Source organism: Lethenteron reissneri, chromosome 23, assembly GCF_015708825.2.
Source record: "Lethenteron reissneri isolate LAM-NWPU_2019-01 chromosome 23, ASM1570882v1, whole genome shotgun sequence".
NCBI classification, from domain to species: domain Eukaryota; kingdom Metazoa; phylum Chordata; class Hyperoartia; order Petromyzontiformes; family Petromyzontidae; genus Lethenteron; species Lethenteron reissneri.
The window spans coordinates 2,482,958-2,509,836 of NC_083801.1; the positions used below are offsets into that span (position 1 = coordinate 2,482,958).

The 26,879-nt window shown below is 45.8% G+C and overlaps 2 protein-coding genes across 4 annotated transcripts; one reads left to right on the forward strand and one right to left on the reverse strand.

The window, feature by feature from the left end:
* Positions 1–8,785: 8,785 nt before the first annotated feature.
* LOC133345847 (heat shock protein beta-11-like) lies at positions 8,786–10,664 on the reverse strand. The gene has a single exon (XM_061556868.1). The coding sequence runs from the start codon at positions 10,567–10,569 to the stop codon at positions 9,928–9,930; it is 642 nt and encodes a 213-aa protein (XP_061412852.1). The 5' UTR covers positions 10,570–10,664; the 3' UTR covers positions 8,786–9,927.
* A 7,232-nt stretch (positions 10,665–17,896) lies between these two features.
* Positions 17,897–23,835, forward strand: LOC133345848 (ADP-ribosylation factor-like protein 4A). 3 transcript variants are annotated; one of them, XM_061556871.1, is made up of 3 exons: positions 17,897–17,956; positions 19,170–19,575; positions 22,596–23,835. In XM_061556871.1, the coding sequence occupies exon 3, from the start codon at positions 22,623–22,625 to the stop codon at positions 23,232–23,234; it is 612 nt and encodes a 203-aa protein (XP_061412855.1). In that variant the 5' UTR covers positions 17,897–17,956; positions 19,170–19,575; positions 22,596–22,622; the 3' UTR covers positions 23,235–23,835. The 3 variants fall into 3 exon arrangements, with proteins under 3 accessions (XP_061412855.1, XP_061412853.1, XP_061412854.1); XM_061556869.1 differs by adding an exon at positions 20,347–20,422 and having other exon boundaries at positions 17,905–19,575; XM_061556870.1 differs by having other exon boundaries at positions 17,913–17,956; positions 19,142–19,575.
* Positions 23,836–26,879: the final 3,044 nt, after the last annotated feature.

Consider the following 26,879-nt stretch of genomic DNA (forward strand, 5'->3'; position numbering starts at 1 on the left):
TGGAGTTGGTGATGCGGGGCTTGCAGTGGGAACAGTGCCTGATTTACTTGGACGATGTGATAGTGTTCAGTAGATCTTTGTCTGAGCATTGGTCCAGGCTTCGAGAGGTGTTCCAGCGGCTGCGAGCGGCTCATCTCAAGCTCAAGCCACGTAAGTGTTACATCGCACAACGCGAGGTGGGGTACCTCGGGCATCGCGTCAGCGAGGCAGGCGTGCGCACCGATCCGGAGAAGGTACGCGCCGTAGTGGAGTGGCCACGGCCAAGGAATCTGACGGAGATCAGATCATTTTTGGGGCTCGCCACCTATTATCGTCGATTTGTAAAGGGATTCAGCGAGATTGCACGCCCCCTCACCCAACTCACCTCCCCTAAGCACCCCTACCAGTGGACGGGGGCCTGCCAGACGGCCTTCACCACTCTCAAAGACCACCTCACCCACGCCCCCACCCTCGCTTTCCCCGATTTTACCACCGATTTTATTTTGGACACCGACGCCTGCAGCAGCGGGCTGGGCGCGGTGTTGTCACAGGTACAGGATGGGGCGGAACGAGTCATCGCGTACGCCAGCCGGACCTTGAGTGGGGCCGAGCTGAACTATTGCGTGACCCGCCAAGAGTTGTACGCCGTGATTTTCGCATGCAAACAGTTCCGACCGTATTTGTACGGCAGGAGATGTCGCGTACGCACTGACCATTATGCTCTGCAGTTTCTTCTTACATTCAAGGAGCCGCGGGGGCAGATGGCCCGGTGGTTGGCGCAGTTGCAGGAGTACAACCTGCAAATCGAGTATCGGGCTGGCCGGACGCATGCAAACGCGGACGCCTTATCGAGGCGACCCACGGTGTACGCCGAGACGAGGGCGGAGGAGGCCTGCCCGTGTTTCACGGCGGGACGCTGCCGGCAGGCAACGGACCCCCGAGAGGCCGCGGCCACTGACCCCCCCCCAGCGAGGGAGAGTGCAGTGTGCGCCACAGAAACCCTCACAGGTGGCACTGAGGATCCCGTCGACCGCCCGGCAAGCGCGGGACCCGCGGCTCGGGACCCGATCGGACGGATCCAGGAGGACGTCGGCTGCGCCTTCCCGGGCCTAAACGACGAGCAGCTGAGACAGACCCAGCAGCGAGATCCGGATCTGGCGGCAGTGGAGGCGGCACTGCGGGAGGAAAAGAGCGCCCTACCAGGACCCTGGAGCGGTTTGTATGCCCGGTTGTGTGTGCGGAACGGAGTGGTACGGGAGTTAACCGAGGCCGGCCAGCCGGGGGGCATCTGTGTTCCTGCCCAGGTGCGACCCCAGCTGCTACGGCTGGTGCATGACCACCCACTCGGGGGCCATGATGGGGAACGGCGCACCCGGGAGACCCTGCGTCGCCAGTATCTCTGGCCCAAATTGGCACAAGATGTGGCCGCCTGGGTGCAGGGCTGCCGGGCCTGTCAGCAGTGTGGGCAAAAGCCGGCGAGGTACCAGGTACCCCTGAGGCCGTTCCGAGTCAGTCGGACGAATCAGTTGGTCGGAATCGACCTGCAGGGGCCCTTTCCACGATCCCACCGGGGCAACCGATATATTCTCGTAGCGGTGGAATACTTCACCCGCTACCCCGTGGCGGTGGCTATCCCAGATAAAACAGCCCTTGTAGTGGCCCGGGCCTTCGTGGAAAACTATGTACTTAAGTGCGGGATCCCCGAACGAGTCATTACCGACCAGGGTAGTGAATTCGAGGCCGAATTATTTCAGGCGCTGTGCCGAGAGTTCGGGATCCAGAAGGACCGAACCACGGCGTATCACCCCCAGGCGAACGGGATGGTAGAGAGGATGAACCAGACTCTGGCCGGGAAGCTTAAACGCATGGCGGCCGCGAATCAACAGGACTGGGACGAACACCTTCCCTATGCCCTGTTCGCCTACACCACCGCCGTTCACACCTCTACAGGACAGACCCCGTTCCTAATGATGTTTGGTCGCGAGTCTCGCCTGCCCGCAGATCTGCTGTTCGGTGTTCCTCCGCCGCAACGGGAGGAAGGGAGCCACCCCGTGGAGCACTTGCTGGAGACCCTGCGAGGGGCCAGGGGCCGAGCCTGCCCGCACGGAGAGGCCGCGCACCAGCGGCAAGAGCAGGGCGCCCGACCCCGTATGGAGCCCCCCTTCTACACTGCGGGCTCCGAGGTGTGGCTGTACACTCCCCGCGTCGGTGCCGGACAGGTGGGGAAGCTGACCACCTACTGGCGAGGACCCTGGATTGTGAGACGGCAGATCTCACCATGGACGGTGCTGATTCAGGGAGGAGAGAGGGGCCGGGAGATGGTGGTCAACATCCGCCGACTGAAGCCGTGGCGAGCAGCCCCCGAGGGGGGGAGCCCCGCCGTCCAAGTACCCCGAAACCCCGGGGTCCCCCCACCCCCCGTGCCCGGGGGCCTCGCGCAGTACATGGGCCCCACGGAGCCCCGGGCTCCGAGGGGCCCCGGGCGGGGCCGGGGGCGACGAGGACGGCGACCCTTAAACCCCACCGCCTCTGAGTTTGTTCCCCAGCCCGCAGGTGCCAGAGGCCGAGGGGAGCCGTTGGAATGGAGGAGGAGACCACCGCCGGAGCCCCAGGAGACGGAGCCGCCACCCCCGAGGCCAGCCACAAGGGCCGGGCGAATCCCGCGGACCCCGCGGCGATACCTCGTGGGGGCAACCCAGGCGAGGTGCTCCAGTCAACCCGGGACGGGGACTGGCACCCCGGGGGGCTATGTGGTGCCACAACGACGGGGCCGCTCTGCCGAACCAGGGAGCCGCCCGGCTTCCCCCACCGCACTGCCCCCCATCACCCGCCCCACATAAGCACACACCCGCACGCATTCCCCCCCCCCCATAGAGCTGGAAGGGAAGGTCACCTGATCGACCGGTTTTTATCCGAGAGACCCTTATCGGGATTAATTCTCACGGTTTCCGGCGATCAGGGAATTGGATGACCTCCCCGTGCTACGTGGCACCGCGGCGCTGCGGCCGGCCTTAATATGGTAGGTCGTGGCGTGGGGCATTCGGCCACCGCGGTTGAGGCGCATTTCCCCCCACACACACTCCCACGGGTCGACGGGGCGAGCAGGGGAGGCACGGGACAGCATGAATAGCGGGGTCACAGGGGCTGTTGCGCATAGTCATGGAGGGTTGGGATAATTGCGCTTGAGCGCGCAAGCCCCATTGGTAGGAAGGGTAAGGGAGTAATTAGGATTTACGCCTTGCACGCAGCACACTGATTAGCATATCAACAGCGCCTGGGGACTGCCGTGCGCGGGCTTGGGGTGCACGAGCCCATTGTTCAGCGCAGCATCCCCTTTGGGAGGTAGGGAGGATAAATAGAGGAGCGCAGAGGGGAAATCGCTCTCTTACTCCAGCGCCAGGCGACCAGACGCAGCTCGAGCCAGCGACCCGGACGTCCGTGCGACGCACCGAGGCACGCGGTTAACAGAAGGATCAGCGGACCGCCGTGGACACTTAACAGTGAGTAAGAAGGGGAATTAGAATCATAGCCGATAAATAGGGAATAGGTACAGGTTTAGTGGAATAGGCCAGCCTCGTCGACTCACTGATTCAACATCAATTCGCAGGTGGCATATAATAAATCATTAATAGCGAAGCGTGGTCTCGCGTGATCTTGTCGTGCAGTGTGAGCGTGTGGGTGCGCTGTGTGCACAGTGGTTCGCCACGTGAGTGAGCGCTGCGCGGAGCTGAGCGCGCGGGTTGCGTGTGGGAACGCGTGTGGTACTGTGTGTGCGTAAGCTCGCGGCGTGCGTAATCGGCGTACCCCAGGTGCGCGATTGTAACGTGAGCGGCCAGCGCGGCGCAGAGAAGCGCAAGAGTGAGTGCCGTACAGAGCTGTGTGTGTGGGTGTGCGCGTACGTAATTAACCATGCCTGCTACGCGGACCCGCGGTGGAGTGGAACCCTCGGGCGACGGCTCCCACACCATGGGTGAGGAACTTAGCAGCGGTTCGCTTAGCAGCGGGGGGGCGATTGATGATGCTAGCCCGGCCGTTAGCATTATCGAGGGAGGGATTTCGGGGGCTAGCGACCCCCACATTACACCTGTCCACAGGGCATTATTGTGTCCGTCCGTCGTGCATCCAAAAATGAGAGGGGTGGGGCTGGGTTGGAGGGAGGAGGGTGGGGAGGGGCTGGGTGGGGAGGGTGGGGAGGGGCTGGATGGGGAGGGTGGGGCTGGGTGGGGGGTGGGAGGGGTGGGGCTGGGTGGGGAGGGGCTGGTCACCCCGTGGTGCCCTTATAAAGCTCAACGTTTAACCTACTCACGCCGGCTTGTGACCGCCCTCACAGTCGGGTATATTTGCGGAATACACCACGCCGCCGGTGACCCTGGCCATTGACCGAGCAACCCAACATTCCTACCAGCTCCCTCCGCAGGAATGTGTTAAACGTAGGGTAAGTGGGTGGGACTAGGGATGGAATTTGCAAGTGGTGAGTGTCGACGAATTCGAGGAGGGGGGAGGGGCGAGCTGTCGCAACGGGTGAGAGGGTGGGGGTGAAACCTACAGAGGGAAAAAGGTGTTAGAGAGAAAAGAAAAAATATATCAAACTTAGAAAACTTAGAAATGTAATGCAACTCAGAGAGTCGGTCAACACAACAGTCAACACTACACCTCGTTGATCAACTTCCTTCCAAAGATTGCTAAATTTAGCATCCAAAAAAAAAACTAGTTTGAGATATTGTCAGGGGTGCCGCGGTGGCGAGAAGTAAACCACCTCGCCTGGTATACAGGAGGCCGTGGGTTCGATCCCGACCCTGTGGTCGAGTCAATATTTTTCAGGGTCCTTTAGTTCCCCCACCCCCACTTAGAAACATGCGTTTAGATTACAGCATTTGGCTGCTATAAATGTCCACATGAGCTATCATTTGTGGCCAAATAAAAGAGCGTTAAGTTCTTTACACACTTTACCTGTGGAACCAGTTTTTCAGGAGTCTTGATCAACATGCAACTGGGACTATTTGGCCCATGTACATGATTAGAATGAATAAAGGAAAGACTTATGAATAATTTAACCCGTGAGCCTAAAATTATCTTTCGCAAAGGCACTGCAGTTTTTAGTGGATTATTTTACATGATTTAGAGGGTTTGTGTGAAATCCTCGAAAATAGATATTTATTAACTCGTGCATGTAAATGGAATATGAACTTCTCAACAGGAATTTAACGATGCTCCTCCACCTCCCACCGCGATAAATTCCAAGTAGTCATTAATATGCACTACTGTCTATTGTTTAAACATTTAATTGTTGTTAAATGCATTGAGGAGGGAATAATTTTGTAAATTTGTTTGGCTGATTCATCACATACTGCTCAATACGATACGGTACAGCAGTAGTGCAATTTAAAGTACTCTACAGGTACTGTTATTCTACTGGTATTTTTTTAAATAGTTATCCATTATGCACAACATTCTTAAGGAATATTTATATAGCGCCTTAATTTACGGTGGATGGAAACAATGTGCAATTACTAAGTTGCAGCCACAATAGAGTACTAATTTGAGAGGCCGAATTGCAGTGTAACATTTCGTGCACCTATAAATAGTGGAACAAGCTGTTGACTTACAGTTCCTCTGTTGCAACCACAACCGGTTATAAACTCTTTAGAGACTTTGTTAATTTGAATGTGTCCATATATGTGTGTGGTTTTGAAGTTGACAAACGCAGCAGGGGATGGTACTGTATTCTAAAGTTACAATTCTCTGTGGTGCAGTGGTTCCTAACCATTGCTCCGCGGTGATGGGACTACCCACCCAATAGACTTGCGTTGGCATTTGGTTAGGACCGTTGACCCAACGTTGGCCCAGCGTTCAAATGTTGACTGGGTAACTGCTTGACAAAAAAAACTAGATGATGTTGTGACTGTCTTGGGGATAAATCTTCTCAAATATGACATTTTCGTAAAATGCAGTTTACGAATGTACTATGATGCTCCCTTCAGCAGCGCCTGTGCTGTAATATATCTCATTCATCTTATTGGACTTTCACCTGAATAAGTGAAGGAGTGATGAAAAATAATAGCTATTATTTTAATTATTCTTATAATAGGTTTTACCCTTTCTGGCAATAAAACGGGTGTTAAGATCTTCAAACACCAAATAGATACACTTTCCAAGGCATCAAGTCTGCATTAACTACGCATACTTGTGGAAAAATATGCAAAGAGGCTTTGATAATAATAAATGCAGTCTTTTAAACTGATTGGCCTACACCAGAGACAGCCTTCTTTATGGCCTTGCCTCTCCAGTGTTAGACCAGAGATCGCCAAAAGGCCAACAGCGCAAAGATAATGGCGGTATCAGAACACATATAGCTCGGATAGAGCAGTTTTATTTATGGGACTTTTGCCAGTATCCAAATGATGGAAAATAAGGAGAGGTTTTACCCTTTCTGGAAATTAATAAATAAAACATCAACTCATTTTATCTGACGTTAAAAGTACTGTACTTATTTTATTTCAATACATTTTGCACGTAAGTTTCTATTTAGAAACAGAGTAAAACGCGTGCATAATAGCTACGATACACATAGCCTCAAAGTAAACATTAATAGCGATGACTTCATGCACCAAGCAGTCGAGTCATCTGGACTTCGTGGTAGAATATCTCTCCGCTAGGGTAATGGGGGAATAATCTCGCCGGCTCTGGAACATTCCTGCGGAGGGAGCTGGTAGGAACGTTGGGTTCCTCGGTCAATGGCCAGGGTCAACGGCGGCGTGGTGTATTCCGCAAATATGCCCGACTGTGAGGGCAGGCACAAGCCGGCGTGAGTAGGTTAAACGTTGAGTTTTATAAGGGCACCACGGGGTGACCAGCCCCTCCCCACCCAGCCTCACCCCTCCCACCCCCCACCCAGCCCCATCCTCCCCACCCAGCCCCTCCCCACCCTCCCCTCCCCACCCAGCCCCTCCCCACCCTCCCCTTCCCACCTAGCCCCTCCCTGCACGACGGACGGACGGAGACAATAATCCCATGTGGGCTGATGTAACCAGGAGGTTCCTACCAGTAAAATGTACTCATCAGTACAACCACAGCTACGCGCCTTCTTCAGCAGTAGCTGTCCCCAAAGCCAAGGAATGTTGGAAAACCGACCAAGTAATCGTCCTTCAGTCACGATTGTAACTTCATCAGCAAACAATAACAGTCTTGCTAATTAGTCGGGTGCGTGTTAAAGTACTGTACACGGATAGGCGGGCGGTCGGGTTGGTGAACCATGCAGGGATTGGAAGCCTGCATTAGATCAATCGTGCAGGCAGGAGCCGTGGTGTGCCCAACACGCACCTCCGATGAGCATGGTTGGCTATGTACGGTGCGAAAGAAATTCAACATACGCAGGGATCTTCTCTTACGAGGCTTTAATAGGCATTCGATTTTACATTCACGTGCAAAATTCAGATCAGTGCTCAAACATGAATTTACATCGAAACTATTACCCACATGAAAAGTAGTGGAAACTCTGGCTTTCTGGGATAAGCTTTAAAATTTTCAATTTCCAATCGTAGTTTCCCTCCTAATACCGTTGTATGGTTCCCAAATGTAAGTGGTTTCTGATCATCAGTGCATGTACAAAATCAAATGTGGACCCAATTTCAAAGATATAGCGATTTCAAATCGGGTCCATAATTTTGAAACACCCTGTATTACCATTCAGTTGGATTTGCATATAATATTTCTCTAATTTCAACATACCCCCTACTATAAATCAATGCCTTTGTGTTGGAATGTATTCGTGAATAGAGTTTTTTTGCAATCACTGAAATTCGATTTGTGGCGTCATCAGGGTTGCGAGAGGCACTCTTACTACGTCAATAGAGGTATGAACTCTTTGTTGCCTATTGCTTAATGTGCGCTCACGTAATTTGGATGTACAGTATTTGGTAATGCATTATGAAATGTATTTTGAAATAAACAAAATAATCCGGTTAGAATTGAATGCTCACTGGGAGCAAGTCTTGTGGCAGAATAGTGCAGCACTGAATTTGAATGGTCCATTTTGTACGCTCTCCTTAATCTGTAACCCAATGGCTAAGGATGAAGCCTGCTCCAGTTTGTGCATCATGGCATGACTACGACAGTCTTCATAAATATGTTATGGAAGAGACAAATCCATTATAATACGAGTATTTTCTCAGACCCAGTGGCTATTTGAGAGAGTTGGAGCAGGCTGTGTGTGGATGTATGGCAGTTGCTGCATTACTCTGGGATGCAACCCAGAAGACCAATTGTGTCCGAAGCCACTGCGTGCTTAGTTTTCAGCTATTCAGATACAATCTGTGAGGTTTCTGAAATATGATTTTGAAGTGGCAGCCTTTGGTGTAATAGCTGCACAAATTAATTTTAGAAAACCGAAGTTTTTATGCTTTTGGTGCATTTTACTTATGACTGCAGTACAGCATTTCAAACGGGCTTGATGCACGTGATATACGGGGGCTAAATTAACAGGCAGTTGTACAAAGTATATACTTCCTATTCATATTCTTTGGGTCTTTCGGTAAAGCCACGTAAATAGATCGCAACACAAGCAATCGTCTTCAGATATTGTTATTATTTTTATATATTTTTCTATCTACGTGGCTTTACCGAAAGACCCAAATAATATGAATCCCTGCAGTCACGAAAGCTTGAAGTCAAGATATATATGTCCTGTTACATTTTAGGCATTGTCAGTCAGTTGTTTACAAAACGATTCAACACTGACAAAAGGGGAGTGACGTGAGGAATGTGGGTGCAATGACAGTCACTCATACAAGCTCCGAAGTCATTAACCTTGAGTTAAAACGTTTATTTAAAGCACACCAATGCAGGCATCACAATTTTAGCCCGACGTCAATCACCAGCTAAAGAGTTAAAATAAGTATCTGCTGTAAAGAGAACACGACATTGTGTTGCATTTAAAATATGACGTTGTGAGGGGAAAGTCAACAGGAGTTGAGATGGAGATTATTCCTAAAGGATCTATCCCTTTTTTAGAGCTGACAAAAATTACTCTACAGAGACAGTTCTCGAAACTGCTTTCAAATTGTTGTTGTGTTGGTATGCAGTTACACATTTAAACTGCACTGCATCATCTTCTATCTATAACTACTTTCAACCCTTGCATCTACACTTGATAATTGTAACTATTACACGTGCCAAACCAATGTAAAACATAACATCAGTATAACATACAATTTTAAAGATATCTTTACAGTTAAACAATGAATATGCATGCACATACACACACGCCATCTTATTGTAAAACACTGTTCTAATTTACAGACATTTGCATTTTTTAGGTGATGTGTGACAAAAATTGGACTCCATGTGGGAGTTTAGGCAGTCTTAGTTTAAGGGTTAGGTATCTTAGTTGAGACTCTAGACAATTATCATACAGCTTTGTAAATCAAGTCCCATTTCACAGTTGGTGAATGCTACCTCATAGTTGTTTAAAAATACTGTACACAAAATGCATATGCATCCGTAAATTGGCTGATTGAATTTCCGCTTTCTTAATATATACTTTATAATTTCCCCTTGTGGAAATGTATAATTGACAATTACTGTATTATATAAAATTGCATAATATTGAATACTGTAAATTGCATCAATACAGACATTTCATAATTGAAGACAATTATGTATCATTGATGTTATATTTAATCACATATTAACCTTCATGGTAAGTAGATTAAAACGCATACAGCAAACTATTGTGCTGCACTAATTAAAAAACAATCACTTTTGAGTTGACTCAAAAACATTCGCTAACTTTTAACACAGAAACGTACTATAAATATAAGATTTATGTTTCAAAGCTTCAATTTATATAAGAGTATACATACATGAAATGTCTACTCTCATATACATATTAGATCCTATGAGTTTATCTTAAATCCCAGATAGGTTATGAGCCGGTAAAGTTGCCACGCATTATTCGCTGGTGGGGATCTTGGCTGGGCTTCCATCAGCCGGGCTCCCAGCTGCCGCTGCTGCGATGGCAGGAGGGGCACGCTGCACCTCAATGGCCACCACCCTCTCACCCGCAGCAGGGAGGGCACGGCGCTGAGCCTTGATCTTCAGCTTCCCGTCGGCGGTCATGCTACAGCTCACGCTCTGCGGGTCCACGTCCCTGGGCAGCTGCATCTCCTCCCGGAACTCCTGGCAGCTGTGACGGTAGTTGCCGCTGCTGCCTTCTCCGCTCTTCACCTCGTGCCGTCCAGCCACCACCAGCTTGTCTCCAGACACCTTCACGGCCAGATCTTCCGGGGAGAACTGCTGCACGTCCAGGCATGCAACAAAGCCGTCTCCCTGTTCTTGTGGCGCTTCAATCTGGATCCTGCTTATGGGAGGCTGCTGCAGCATCTCAGGAAAGACACTTTTGGAGATCATTTGACTGCTGAGCTGTTCAACCCATTGGAATATTCTCTCCATCCTCTCTATTTCGCTGTTCATTTCACGCTGAAGCTGCTGGAACATGCTGTCTTCTCGTCCGGGGAGACTCAAAATTGGCCACCCGGGCCACAGTCTTTTCTCCAGGACATGCATAGGAGGGAAGAAAACATTCAAAGCCATGCTTGTCCTGCTGCAAACTGTGCTGCAAAAACCTTGCTTGAGCTCTGGAGCACTGCTTTGTCCCCTGTCAGCTGGCAGTGTTCTGCCCGAGCAGCTATAGTGGTCACTTTTATAGCTGTGCTGACAAGCAGGTGTCAGAGTCAGCTAGAAGTTTCCCGAATAATGACTGCATAGATGCCCTGCCAGGAAGTCAAGGTGACTCATGCTCGCATGACTATGACACATTAGCTATTATGGGCACGAGCTAAGCAACTAGTTACAATTACAGTTATATCACATCTCCATATTACTGGTTTTATATTTACATCAGCCAATTTCATTAAACAAAAATATACACGCAAGTTTAATATTTATCTGTTTATAGTACTGTAAGTAGAGTGGAATGTTTCGATTTAAAGCTTTCGTGACTGCAGGGATTCATCTTCTTGGTTCTTTCGGTAAAGTATTATTTTATTACTTCCCTTCTACGTGACTTTACCGAAAGAACCAAGAAGATAGAGTGGAATGGTTGGTGCATTGTGCTCTGAGTTGATTCTTGGAGAAGGTTAGCATCAGCGGTAGGTGATATCTGACTCAGTCCTGTCCGCTTTCCCATCACCAGCCTGCACTGATCAGCATGGTGAACCATGGTCAAACAATGCCATGAACAAAACAGCATGGAGAGGCCTTCATCTAGCAGTGGCTTGACAATGAGCTGAACATTATTTTTAGCATAGCACTGTAAAGCAAAGCAATATTCTTACATATTACAATGGGCCATACATAACAGGGGTTGGCCAGTAGGTGCTAGATGTCAACCAAGTGAGTCACATTCTGAATCTGGATGCCATGTTAAGTATTCCGCAACAGGTGCAACAAATGAAGATTATTTACAGCAGTGTTATTGTTGTGCATTCACATTTAAATCACTTATTTTAGCTTTCATGGACTATAAAGAGCTGTGAAAGACCAGTTTGCCTTCCATTGAATGGGACCAGTCATCGGTAGCTGCCATTGCCCTTCTCAAGGAATTTTTTTTTCTTCCCTCAGATTGATTATGTTTCATTAGGTAGTAATTTGGATACAATACCAGTCACATTATTTGCTGCACCAGTGGGTTTTACAGATGCATACTGGGGTAGCCCATTAGCGAACACACAATGTGTTAGAAGAGCAGTGTTGCATACAGTGAGGGAAAACAGTATTTGATCCCCTGCTGATTTTGTACGTTTGCCCACTGACAAAGACATGATCAGTCTATAATTTTAATGGTAGATTTATTTGAACAGTGAGAGACAGAATAACAACAACACAATCCAGAAAAACGCACGTCAAAATGTTATAAATTGATTTGCATTTTAATGAGGGAAATAACTATTTGATCCCCTCTCAATCATAAAGATTTCTGGCTCCCAGGTATCTTTTATACAGGTAATGAGCTGAGATTAGGAGCACACTCTTAAAGGGAGTGCTCCTAATCTCAGCTTGTTACCTGTATAAAAGACACCTGTTCACAGAAGAAATCAATCAATCAGATTCCAAACTCTCCACCATGGCCAAGACCAAAGAGCTCTCCAAGGATGTCAGGGACAAGATTGTAGACCTACACAAGGCTGGAATGGGCTACAAGACCATCGCCAAGAGCTTGGTGAGAAGGTGACAACAGTTGGTGCGATTATTCGCAAATGGAAGAAACACAAAAGAACTGCCAATCTTCCTCGGCCTGGGGCTCCATGCAAGATCTCACCTCGTGGAGTTGCAATGATCATGAGAACGGTGAGAAATCAGCCCAGAACTACACGGGAGGATCTTGTCAATGATCTCAAGGCAGCTGGGACCATAGTCACCAAGAAAACAGTTGCTAACACACTACGCCGTGAAGGACTGAAATCCTGCAGCGCCCGCAAGGTCCCCCTGCTCAAGAAAGCACATATACTGTACATGCCCGTCTGAAGTTTGCCAATGAACATCTGAATGATTCAGAGGGCAACTGGGTGAAAGTTTTGTGGTCAGATGATACCAAAATGGAGCTCTTTGGCATCAACTCAACTCGCCGTGTTTGGAGGAGGAGGAATGCTGCCTATGACCCCAAGAACACCATCCCCACCGTCAAACATGGAGGTGGAAACATTATGCTTTGGAGGTGTTTTTCTGCTAAGGGGACAGGACAACTTCACCGCATCAAAGGGACGATGTACGGGGCCATGTACCGTCAAATCTTGGATGAGAACCTCCTTCCCTCAGCCAGGGCATTGAAAATGGGTCGTGGATGGGTATTCCAGCATGACAATGACCCAAAACACACGGCCAAGGCAACAAAGGAGTGGCTCAAGAAGAAGCACATTAAGATCCTGGAGTGGCCTAGCCAGTCTCCAGACCTTAATCCCATAGAAAATCTGTGGAGGGAGCTGAAGGTTCGAGTTGCCAAACGTCAGCCTCGAAACCTTAATGACTTGGAGAAGATCTGCAAAGAGGAGTGGGACAAAATCCCTCCTGAGATGTGTGCAAACCTGGTGGCCAACTACAAGAAACGTCTGACCTCTGTGATTGCCAACAAGGGTTTTGCCACCAAGTACTAAGTCATGTTTTGCAGAGGGGTCAAATACTTATTTCCCTCATTATAATGCAAATCAATTTCTAACATTTTTGACATGCGTTTTTCTGAATTTTGTTGATGTTATTCTGTCTCTCATTGTTCAAATAAACCTACCATTAAAATTATAGACTGATAATTTCTTTGTCAGTGGGCAAACGTACAAAATCAGCAGGGGATCAAATACTTTTTTCCCTCACTGTACATGTATCATTGGAAGCATATAAAGCCAACATTTGCTTTGTAATTTCGCAGACCAGCTCAGAATGTGGCAATTGTCCGTTCGTGTTAGGATTGTACCACAATCAAGGGCACTACGATTTTAAAAACTAGTTTAAGATGATTTCCAAGGCCCAAATAATATCAACCTATTGTAGAAAGCACCACCTTCTTACAGTGAGCATTGGTTGTCCCATTCTTGGCTGTAAAAATGGTCTCTCTAAAGCTTCAAATTTTTTCTAAAGTTGACAAAGATGTCCTCATAAATATCTGAGACAAATATTACCAACTATTATCATATGTCGACAGACATGCAAAGACAATACGTGTCAGCGAATCGTTTTGCTTCTGACATGTGCCAATAATTTAGAAAAAAATATATATGTACAGTATGTTTTGTATTTTACTGGCTGCGATGTTAATTTTACAAATCCATATTGTGTACGTTATAGATTAAACATGTTGCATACATGTCATGTGTTTGCTATGTATGTGTCTAATACTCTGGACACCTTTGCAAATAAGATGTTCCATGTCAAGGGATTGTCGAGGTAAAAATTGTTTGCTGCCCTCATTCAATAGGGCAACTTCCATATTGGTCTGGTGGGAACCAATCTACAAATGTTAGCCACCACTGTAATAATACCAATACTGTACAATATAATTCTATAATGTAGTACATCATATGAAAGCACTACATTGTATTGTATAGCAACACAATAAACAATAACAACATGTCCACATATAGGGATAATGCGAACACTCTCAAAATACATTCTATTAAATTCCAGCAGTAGGTGTGACAATCACACTTATACTGTAATTGACAGCGCGCTTATCACTCGTATCAGTGTAAATAAATGTGAGGCATGTATTGCAACAGTAGGACACGTGAGACATCTGGAAATGTTTCAAGAAATATATCCATCCATGGCCCTGCCCGGTCACGCTTAACGGAAGCACATGACCGGTTATCAACGCACACACCAAAACGTCCCTTTCCCTCGCCTCTGCCACAATCCATTGGCAGGTGACTTCATTTATTTTTAAGCAATCAAGCTTCCATATGAAATATAATTATACGTGTGCTATTTTCTGTACTTATATATTTGCGACTCATCAGCAACCATGATGAATTCACTGCTAGAATGAAAGCCTCCCCAAGTCGTCACCATCCGTCCCTGTTTTGAAATGTAACAATCCAGCCAACACTTGCACATGAGCTGGCTTCATCGCTCCATCTGGTGGCAGCCATTCCTTCGCCAATATCATTTATTCTCCAGCATCTGTATTCCTGATGTGTCCAGCCTCAGCCCACTTTCCTTAACTATCGATATGTCTGGAAGTTGCGTTTGTTTCCTGAATCATGCATTTCTCTTTCTGTCACCATACTTTTAAGAATGCACCTACCATGCTTGTTCTTTCAAGCATGGATTTTTTTGCCCAGGATTTTTCACCTGATGTTGGTGGGGTGGGGGGCAGCCTCAAAAAATATCTGGAGCACCACGCCTGCCACCGGACGTCCGAAACGTGCCGTATGTCTCTCAAGTCTGTAGTCCGTGCAAGACACATCTGTTCAGACTTGCCTTCCCATAAAAAAGTGAAATGTTAAATAAAAACTGTCTCTTTACTTTCCATTTATTTTATTTGTATTTACCACTCAACTTTCTCGTGATATTCGTTTCACACGGTTGCACTTAATTTTGCGCGCGGTTGCAATTTACTCTGCTCAGTCGATGTTAGCAACTGAGTGCATGGTGGGTTTCTTTTATCATTCCTGTTGCTCTATGCCCCCTGTATCATTCCTGTTCTGCTGTAATGGACACTGATTCCTACTTTATTGAGGCGATATTGGCACGTAAAATAAAGATTGATTGTTTGCACATGCTTTTGCTCAAGAAAAAAAATCGTATAATTTATGTATCTTGGAATGTAATCAATTTCTAATCTTCCACAGCAATTAATACGTCTTAAAGTGCACAAACCCCACGTTTTCTGAAGAAAACAACCCAACTGTACTGTGCTTGTATACAAATGTGAGATAAAACTATAACTTGATGTTCTGTAAATCGATCCACAATGCATTCATTTAAAAAATAAAATTTGAGACACTTGTGGAGATTGGTTTCGTCCACGTTTGTTGCTGATAAAAGTTAAGTACGTCACAAAAAGGTGAAAAGTTGCACAAGTGTGCAGTACACAGATGATCCACTCGAGGGCATCAGATTCCCACGCGCACGTGGGAATCCGTGAGCTCACAACAACAACCGCCATTCGCCACTCAGTGGCGGTGACGTCACCAAGGCGCTTGTGCCAGGCTAGGTGCACTTTGAGGCCACGTGAAGTGTCGAAGGCTCGCTGGCAGTAGATCACGGGATAGACCCAGCTAGCATAGGTTGACTGAGATGACTGGCAGATGCACCCACCTTTGGCCCTACTGTGCCAACTTATAGCAACTCCAACACAGGTCATCTTGGCCCAGGGCATACAGCCTCTTTAGTGTGGGTTGGGCCCCTACTGGGCATCTGTGAAAAAAATGCTTTATAGCTTATCGGATTCCTCCAGTATAAATAAATATTCAGATTCTGAAATAATCATTAGATACAATACAGTAAATAACTTATTTTAAAAGCATTGCACTGATATAAGTGATGATACAATAGACACTGCATGAACAATATACATTGCAGTACTGCATGCAATTAATTGTTAACGATAATTAATTATATTGGTGTGCAAGTGCCAGGTGGATTGCGTCTCAGATGTGTGAGGGTGGAGGGAGCTTGGGGAGGCCTTTATCAGTGGATTGGCCATGGCTGATGTTTATGACAATCATGATTTACATTAGAATGTCAACGACACGACTGCAACAATAGTAATTTTTAAACAATGTAATCGTATTTACTGAAATACTAGCATTATATGCAGTGATAAAAATAATGTACATCACACTGAAATTTGACAGCTGTCACGTAAAATATCGATATGGTATTTTATAACTATAATCAGTAGCATGTGTTACTATTATAGGATTTTCTTTAGAACCGATGTTTGTCTTTAGTTTGTTATCAATTCCCCTGCACATCCGATTTGCAAAGTTGGCTACAGACGGTGCAAAAGAAATTCAACATATGTACATTGTAATAGAGCAATACCACGATCACTGTCCAATTGTAATACTGAGCCAGCCATGGGAATATGGATTTTCCACCACTGGGTCAGAGTCACCCTCTGCTTGCTTGAGCGAGAAGACACCGGATGAAAAACGAGACTATAGTGGCGTACGGGTTGGTGGACCACACAGGGATGGAGCCATCGTGTGCATCAGTACAGAAAGTAGGATGTTGAGAGCTTTTTGTAGTTTCAGTGTTATATCCCACGCGGGCTCATCCAGGCACTCCAGTTGCATCGATGCGGTTGAGTGGCTAATGGGGCTCAGCCAACCTGGAGGAATACAATCCTGATTCTAGCAATCTAGCCGCTGTTTGGTTGAACCGGGTGGTGCTCAAATGTTGAGAATAACCGATCCCATCTCAAGTCAAATTCTGAATGGCTAAAGATGTGTGCTGGGCAATGAAAAATTGATTGCCGTATTGACATTTGGCAGAGCCCCCTGTAGAGAGCATGAATGGGCCCTACCATGTTTGAAGTGACTCTGTGACCAATGGTGTCATCGTCACCATCACCAGGGTGTTGTGAGTCTCTGGTGGCTGAATTTAAAGTTGTCACGTTCTGACCTGCCCTTACTGGACATCTGTGGAGAAGAGATTCATAGCTCATCGGATTCTTCCAGTATCAATCAAGATTATGAGTTCTAGAAGGCATGTCTCATATGGCACAGACATTGAATAATTCGTGATAGTGATTAGTGATACAATGGCATCTATACTTATGTAGTTCTTTCGACCGTACATTTACCAAGGAACCTTCTGAGCGTCTCAGTGGCACACTGGGCCCATTATATGAGTGTCAAATTGCAGAACAGTACTTTATTGTTTTATCTTTCAACATAACGGGCTGGGCATGGTCGGGAGGTCTTTATGGAGTGAAAATTTAACTGAAATGTGTTTAAAATTCGCGTTCCAGAAACGGCATCCCAGTAATACAGCAGTGTATACTGTTACTATACACACACACACACACATGCGGGAGTATTATATGATAATGCTGTTTGTAATTTATATTGTAAACGTGCATTGTTCCAGGAGTATTGGTAGGGCAATACAGTGGTGCATGTACAGTATTTATGTTGAACTTATTTCGCACCGTACGTAATCAATCGGAGAAGCTGTATCGTACGGTCACACTACTATTACTTCTGCTATATTATTGTAACAATATTATAATAATTTTATATAATAATATAATACTGTAATAATGACCCCCCCACTCAACATCGAATCGTCTGGTAACCGGGGCAACGCGTTCACGCGGACCAATGGGAGGCGGCGCTGGCTGTGACGTCACGAGGAGGGCGTTCCCCCCCCCCCCCCCCGCGGTATAAAAGCGCGGGGGCACGCGGCGCACGCGCGCACTGCGGCGCCAGCGCGTGGCGGTACATCCCGGAGCACTTGGCCTGCCGGATACACACAGACGGTGTCTAGCACACACACAGTGTCTAACACACACACACAGTGTCTAACACACAGACAGTGTCTAACACACAGACAGTGTCTAACAGACAGCACAGACAGTGTCTAACACACACACAGTGTCTAACACACAGACAGTGTCTAACACACACAGTGTCTAACACACAGACAGTGTCTAACACAGACAGCACACACACAGACAGTGTCTAACACACAGACAGTGTCTAACACACAGACAGTGTCTAACACACAGACGGTGTCTAACACACACAGCACACACACACAGACAGTGTCTATACACACACAGTGTCTAACACACAGTGTCTAACACACACAGTGTCTAACACACACACAGTGTCTAACACAGACAGCACACACACAGACAGTGTCTAACACACACACAGTGTCTAACACACACAGTGTCTAACACACACAGACGGTGTCTAACACACAGACAGTGTCTAACACACAGTGTCTAACACACAGACAGTGTCTAACACAGACAGCACACACAGACAGTGTCTAACACACACAGTGTCTAACACATACAGACAGTGTCTAACACAGCCAGCACACACAGACAGTGTCTATACACACAGACTGTCTAACACAGTGTCTAACACACACAGACAGTGTCTATACACACAGCACACACACAGACAGTGTCTACACACACACATCCCGCGTGTCTAACACACACACGGCATCTATACACACCCCTAGTATTTACTGCACACACACAGAGCACCTGTACACACACACACACCCCTAGTGTCTAACACACCCCTAGTGTCCAACACACCCCTAGTGTCTAACACACACACACAGAACCTACCTCATGTACACACAGCACCTACAGTGTCTACGACACATTCCCAGCACCTATCTTCTACACACGCACACACTATCTACTACTACACGTACAGCACCGAGAATATCTTACCCACAGCAGGGACATCATATCCTACGTGTACAGCATAGATATACACAGTAGCTACTACACACACAGCACCCACACATACCAAGTTCCTCTCATCTGCTCACAGTATCTTATTCATTATCCTCTACACCTCATATAGATTAATATAAAACACACAGCCCCTGCTGTTGCACACATTTCGCCGACTATACACGTCGGGCATCTATAAATACCCGGCACCGCCTCTAACAATTAGCGTGGGCTCACCAGGGACTGCATCTTCCGCACTACCCCGCAGGGACCTGCAAACCTTCGACTCTCAACTCATGGGCCAGCCCCACCAGCAATCAAAGCAAGATCTCTGTACCACCAGCCCAGCAAGTCGTTCTTGACTCTTCCTGCTGGTGGAGAGAGAGCGTCTGCCAGAAGCACTCACAACATCTCCTGCCCCAGTATTACCGCAGGAGCAACAAGGACATCATCATCATCTTGGCCACGATCCTGAAGCGACCTCAAGGATATCGACATCATCAGCAGCAGTATCTTCATCCTTTGGGAAAAGCAGGGACGGCGAGAATACCACCAACACCATCATCATCACCCTGATCCTGTGGGACCAGCATCTCTCTCCATGTCCTCCCCGCCTCGCTGACCACCATCCTCCTCTCCAGAGCACCGTGCTACCGGGACACCCTTCCCCTGCTGTAGGTTCCAGCACAACAAGCAGCCCCACAGGGTACACGGGACAGGCTGTAGTAGGGGCAAGTGCTGTTAGCTTCTCATGCACACGCCTAGGGGCTTATAGCAACGTGTTGCGCACACGCGTAAGAGTCGCGTGGATGAACGCGCACGCTGACATGCGCACGTGTGGACACACAATGCGTAGCGGTGCTTCTAGCTGCCATAATTGCTTTAATTTACACCGACATACGTGCATGTACGACTTGACACGTGCAGTACTTGCGTCTACGTACGGTGCGAAAGAAATTCGGCCTACCGTAGTCTGAAATGTCCACGTATAGCCCGTGCACTTTAGGGCACACCAAGACCCGTACACGTGGGATGTGTCTGTGTACACTCTGTACCTGTATGCTGTGAGATAGGGCGTAGAGTGACATCCCACGTGTAGTCATCTGTTACGATTGATTGGCATAATAAGGGGTACATTGGTAGTACACAATAGCACATTGGCATATGCTCACGGTCTGTGGCTCACGCGGTGACACTGCTGGACACGGCCACGCTCACATCTTCTCCATTCCACCCCCAGTGCTGCTCTGCATCAACTTCGTTGCTGTGGTTGTCACCATTACAATTACAGGAGTGTTTCTGACTACCACCAACACCATCATCTTCATCAATGATGTATTTCTGATCGTGCTGCCGCATGTGCGGTGCACACACACGTGAAATGATGTTTTCGAGGTGTTAGTGTGGTGGATGTGTGGTGAGCTGATGGCTTCACTCATCCCCAGGTGACAACAGAGTCTCGTCTGGTGGCCCCGGGGAGATTCCCCTCGACTCCTAGAGGACCTTGGCAAGGCAGAATAGGTGAATACGGAACACGGATTTCTATTGATATATTTGTACTCTAGCTCGGGGCCACGATTTGCCTTGCTGACAAATCTGGCTGTCGCCTGATGAAGCTGGTTGTAATCACTGGCGAAACGTACTCGGATTGTAAATGTTGTGGCTTGGCTCTCCAACACACCAGTGTGCCGTACTAGTGACGAATTGACCACGTTCTGTTTACGTGACAACCCTTACTAGTTGGCTGTGTTGGGTGGTGGCGGGTTTAACGACACATATATTTATGCGATTTAACCCACAAAAAAAAACTCTTATGGATAACCTCTGAGTTTGACGTGTTGTTGACAGGGCGCCCTGAGGTTGCGCTATTGGCCGAGGAGATCTATCACAAGGCAGAGCAGATGTCTTTTCAGCTCGGAGAGATAATGTCCTAATGAGATCTATTCCAAAGGCACCAACATGCCCCCCTAGGGAGGGCACCTTGCGAACAAACAGGACAGTCAGGTTGCCAAGGGGCTCGGGATATTATTTTGAGAATGCTTTGGCGATTGGATATGAAACACGTACATTTATACAGAAAGGGTCTCACTTGCGATGTTGGGATATTGTCTTTGTTCATCGGGGTCTTCCCTGTTAATGCTTCCTTTCTTTCAAGCAGACGCCCCGTGGAGTCGAGTTGTACTCGGCACAGATGTGTACAAACTCCGGGCTCTATGCCAAGTCCTGTCCCGCATGGGTTCCTCGTGTAACCGAAAGAGTGCACAATGCCCTGCGTTGTTGTACCGAAAAATAACGCATGCAGATTGGATAAACCCCATGCATTTAATCGTGAATGGTGTTACTGTGCTTCGGTTTGATGCCATGGCCCTTGATGAAATATCTCCCTTGTGACTCGTCTAAACACTGGCCTATCTTTGTAGCTGCTATTTTCATCCAGTGGCATTATACTAGGTCGTCTTCTAAAAGGCCAGCTGGAAAATGTTGTCTTTTTTGTTTGACCTGTGTGTGGATTGGATCCTCAATGTATGTTTGTAATCATATGTTCCAACTCCAGGTGACATCGTTTTAGTGAACAACGAAGTCTTCTTAATAAATGCTGGACCTGAAAAAAAAGTATTTTGCCAAGCCACTGTAGTATGAGCAATGTTCATGCAGGTCGTGGTGGTTATTTGACCATATTTCACCATACTGGTCAGTGTGGGGTTGGTGAAGGTGGGGAGCATAGACTTGTAAGCTTAGTACAAAACAATGAATTGTGTTTCACTGCCCGTTGCTGCCCACAATGTAACCCTGCATTGTTATATCCTGGCCTAGATTATAAAAATAGGAATTTTATTCCTGTATAACCGTTAAGTGCGCTCTGTGTAAACTGGATAATAAGCTTAGATTATTAGACAGTTTGAGATTGATAATGGTTATGATCTCTTTGCTGTGAGTAAACATTTCTCACTTGTTAAATAAGACGGCTAGTGTGCCCCTACATTTTGCCCCTAAGCATAACAGACATTGGTTTGCCAATGAGCTCTTTAGCTGGATAAAGGTTATTGTATTTTCCAACAAAGGAAGTCAACTCATAAACTAAAATGTTCTGTTAACAACAATCTTACAGAGTGGTTAGTGGGGAAGTGCTCGGGGGAGGTAGAGCAAATACTGGCAGCCTGAGTGACGAGTGTTGACCACGTGGGTAGGTCTAAAGTCCATAGTGACAGCCCTAAGTTTTGTTGACCAAGCAAGCTTTTAAAAACAAGATTTGGAGTGCTGTTCTCACCCTTAAAATTGTAAACGGACACATCTGTGTAAACGAGATGTCCTGATTGCACAACCCGATGTCTGTACTCCTGACATCTTGTAAAATTTCAGTGTTGAACTTAGGAAACAAAGCAACACTTTCATTTGTGTTTTTGCAGCCGTTCCGTGTTTGGAATGGCTCCTTTCCTGGCAGCAGCAGCTGATTCCAGATGGAATCTACCAAAAACCTGTCAAGGATGACCTCAAATACGATGTGGCCATATAGCTGCTGTTGTTCATGTTCTAGATTTTAGAACTCCCCATAATTTATGAAAATTTCTCTTTAATATTTATTACCATTATTCAAGCCCTCATGTCCATGGCATAGACATTTGTTGAATAGAGAAAATATGGAGAGTTTAATTTCACATCAAAATGTTTCCCTTTTTGCCTTCTCCCTTCCCAGGAGTGGGAGTGAACGACTGTCACGGCCATGGGGAATGGTCTTTCAGGCGATAACCCAGTGCTGGCAAACTTCCCAAGCTTCCAGCCGCTGCATGTGGCCATAATTGGCCTGGACTCTGCAGGGAAGACTACTTTGCTCTGCCGCCTTAAGCTCCATGATTTTGTGCACACGGCACCGACCATCGGCTTCAACACGGAGCGGCTGCGTGTAACCCTGGGACAGGGCAGGGTGGCCAACTTCCACTTTTGGGATGTTGGCGGCCAGGAGAAGGTGCGGCCACTCTGGAAATCGTACACACGCTGCGCCGACGGCATCGTGTTTGTCACGGACGCGTCCGACCCTGAGCGTCTCGAGGAGGCCCGCACGGAGCTGCATCGCATCGCACGGACGCCAGAGTGCCAGGGTGTGCCATTCCTTGTCGTTGCCAACAAGCAGGACCTACCCGATGCCTTGCCCCCTCATCAGCTGGAGAAGCTTCTAACCCTGACTGATCTGGGTCCCACCATACTGTGGCACATACAGCCCGTGTGCGCTGTCACAGGACAGGGTGTCTACGAGGGACTTGATAAGCTCTACGAGATGATCCTGAAGAGGAGGAAAGTGGTCAAGTGGCAGAAGAAAAATAATAATAAGCGGTAAAGACCGCTTGTGGTGGTCTGCAAGAAGGACTCCTTATTTTATAATCACTGATTTAGGCAGTGTTGGCAAAGAAGTAACTTTAAATCCTGTTTGTTTGGATGCAGTTTTTGTTTGTTCATGGTCAGCACAACAGACTGGAATTGTGCGTAAAGATGAACTGTTACAGATGATATTGTTGTGGCCAAACTTCTAATGTGGGAAAGCATTTTGTTGTTGTGGTTTGAAACCTTTGGCCCCTTGGTTAATACAATAAGTGCACAGCTCATTTTTTGAAAAACGCATTGTTTACATGGAGTCTGTAACATCAACAATTTTTAAGCTACCGTACTTCTTTTCTTAAACTAAAACAGTGCTTTATAGTTTTTTAGGATTGTTTAAAAAGTACAAATTTGTAAGATAAAAAAAACGTTATTGCATGTACAATAGCAGCACTCTTTAAAGTTATTACGTTGTTTATTACTGTATTGAGGCTTTTTTTTACATTTCCTGTTAATATTGTTACACAATGACGGAACATCTGTAAGAGTAGAGCTAGAGTACATATTTAATAGTGCGTTTAGTTGAAAATGATTAAAAAAATAAAACATTACAAGTGCAGGTTTCCATTGGTGTACTATTTTTGAAATTAAACTTGGGTATCATTCCACATGCAACATTTTCATACACAATCAGGACAGTAGGCTATGTACACTGTTTTGAATAAAGGGGTATGCTCATAGTTCAATATATCTTGCTTGATAAGCATATATAATTGTGATAGCAGATTCTTAAAATATATGGCTTATTTGCTATATGTTATTGCGAAAATTTATTTGTTTACAGCTATTTTTTAAACACATTACAGACAAGTGCTCTCATGATTTGCCAATTCATTGTCTATTCAAGAAGGCAGAATGACGAAGATCGTTCATTTGTTTTTAGTGCACCGCGTGACTACATAAGCGCACCTTGGTCTCTGAGCTCTGAAAAGACAACATCGTGATCTAAATCTAGGGTTGGGTTGTTTCAAGCAGTTTATAAACTGTTCAGCTAATGCAGTGCTCTGCTTATCAGAAAGTGTATAAGCACAGTTTATTTTATCCATCAACACAGCTACCACAGCCAGTGGACGAAACTTATGGATTTAAATTGTTGAATGTCATGTGCCTGGGAAATCAAGTACGGTGGTCAGCAACACATTGCTCTTGACCTCGTTTGAGGCCACTTATTTCTGTGTGTGGTTACCAATGCGTGCCGTACTATGTAAATGTTGAAGTCTGCCACATCGTTCCTGAGAGACTTCTAATGCGTGCTACTGGTGCAGTCGAAATTCAAAATAAGAAAATAGCTTGCTTTAATAACATGAAATTAACCAAGTGTTTCAAATTTAAATATAGATGTAACCATACAGTGATTGGTGAATTCAAATATATTTTTATGCTTATGAGACATGCAGAAAATTCGACATTTTTAATTGATTATGTTTTATAATACTTTAGAAGTGATAGGTTAATACCTTCTAGACAATGGCAAAAAAACTTATTTGTGAATTGTGACCTTGAATCCTCCAGTCAAAATTCTATAAAGTTGTGGAAGAAGGGAATCATGTATCCCTAAACTTTAAGAAGGTCTTTGCAAAACAGATACTGGGAATGGCATCGAATAAAAAATACATAAACCAATCAACATATATAAACTAGAACGTTGTAAGTGTTTGAAAATTATTCAAGGCCTCAGCATTGTGCACTTTAGTTGCTGCCTTATGTTAATAATGGATGCTCTTAATACGAATTATATACTAAGGATATATCTCAATGTTTCCAGCATAATTTAAAGTTCGCTCATGCATGATATCTGTTTTTATACCCCGTGGTTTACCAGCATATGTGTGACAAATTGATATGTCCCACAAGCATAAATTTAACCATGCACTGAGATTCCTATGGTAAGAACGCAACTGTGCGATGTACTGCAAGTAAAATTGAGTTTGTCTCATTAGTTACAAATGTACATATAATTTATATTTTGTATACATGAATACGGACTGGGTACATATTTCTAGAGTTTTGTTACGTAACGGTAACATATCTCAGTCTTCCGGTAAAGTGATCCATGTTGAACAGCCTGGATTGTAGGCGTTCTAATGCCAATAAAATCCCATTTGAAATCCAGTACTACTACTACTAGTGTTCTTAAGTGTAACTCGATGTGGTCCTTTGTTATAATTATGCTGGTGATGAGATTAATTAAAAATTCTAATGAAGTGTGCTTTAAATCAGGAAGCATTTTATAATCAAGTATTTTAAACTAGTCTTATTTTCGATCAGGTGGCACGATGGTTAAAGTGCATGACTCAGTCAGAAACTCATTTGTTCATATTCTGGTCATGCAGAGGTTTGACTCGGCCCATCATTTTAACAGGGTCAATTGATCCTGCATATATAATCATAGTATGTTTTTTCTTTGCATTTTGACTACAAGTATTGTGGTTAACTCAGAAATTAATCCTTGTAAAAAGATTTCAGTTTTGTTGCCAGAAAAAAGGGGGAAACACCCTATTATATTGTGGTACTGGCAAAGGAGGTATAATGATGTAGATGCTCACCCCGAGCCCTCATTACTTTGATAGTGCATTGTCTTTGAGCTGTACGCCTTTTGGCGTCCTCTGGTCGAGCACCAATTGGGTCGAGGCTCAAAAGAAAGCCATTCCTTGGTGTGGACCAATCAGTTTCAAGGACAATGCATATATTATCATAGTGTGTTTTTTGTTTGCATTTTGACTGCAAGTATTGTGGTTAATACAGACATGAATCCTTGTATAAAGGTTCCAGTTTTGTTGCCAGAAAAAAGGGGAAACACCCTATTATTATGGTCAATTGAATTAGTACCTCTTTGTAGAAAATAAAAGCAAGAGTAGTCTTACTCTGGAGAGAGACTGACCGATGCCATGTAAATGTCGAATTTCCACCACCGGCTTAGAGCCATCAATGGCAACTAGTGCCGTCCCATTGGAAGAAATGTTGACTTGATTTTAAGTCGATTGCATGAATAGATTGGTAACTGCAGTACTGTGCTGTGCCAGGTGATGTTGAATACAACTTTACTGTTGAGTACAGCCAGGAAATGGGAAGATTGGGGAGAAAAGTGTCAATAGCAATGGGAAACCGTCGAGTTGATATTAATCGCACGTGTCTTAAGAGTTAGTGTAATAGAGTAGTGATCCTATTTTGGGGGGTGGTGTATTTCAATATTCACTGCGGGATATAACCCTCACTGAACACCCGAGTGATGGCACTGGGGGAAAAATGAGATGCTGAGCAGGTATTTAAAGTAACTTAATACAGAAATATTTTAATTCTTTGAAATTATGATTAATCGCTTAAGAGGGAAGGGAACGCTTGCAGTTTATACGAAGTTATCTTCTTCAGGAGTCAGTATTTGAAACTTTAAATAGGCAGGCAGAATACAACGTTTACTAATTTATAGAAATAATATTCTATCAGAATATAATACAAACATGTACTTTTGCTCCATGAAATTAAAATTAATAACGTACATTGTAGGTGATTTTCACATGTAATGAATGTATTACGATCAGATGTATGCACATGTTGTTCATGTGCAATCATGAAACATAATTGTATTTACCGGCAAAAAGTCGTGCTC

Coding starts and splice junctions, on each gene's coding strand:
- LOC133345848 (XM_061556871.1), top strand. CDS start 22,623: ATGGGGAATGGTCTTTCAGGCGATAACCCAGTGCTGGCAAACTTCCCA.
- LOC133345847 (XM_061556868.1), bottom strand. CDS start 10,569: ATGGCTTTGAATGTTTTCTTCCCTCCTATGCATGTCCTGGAGAAAAGA.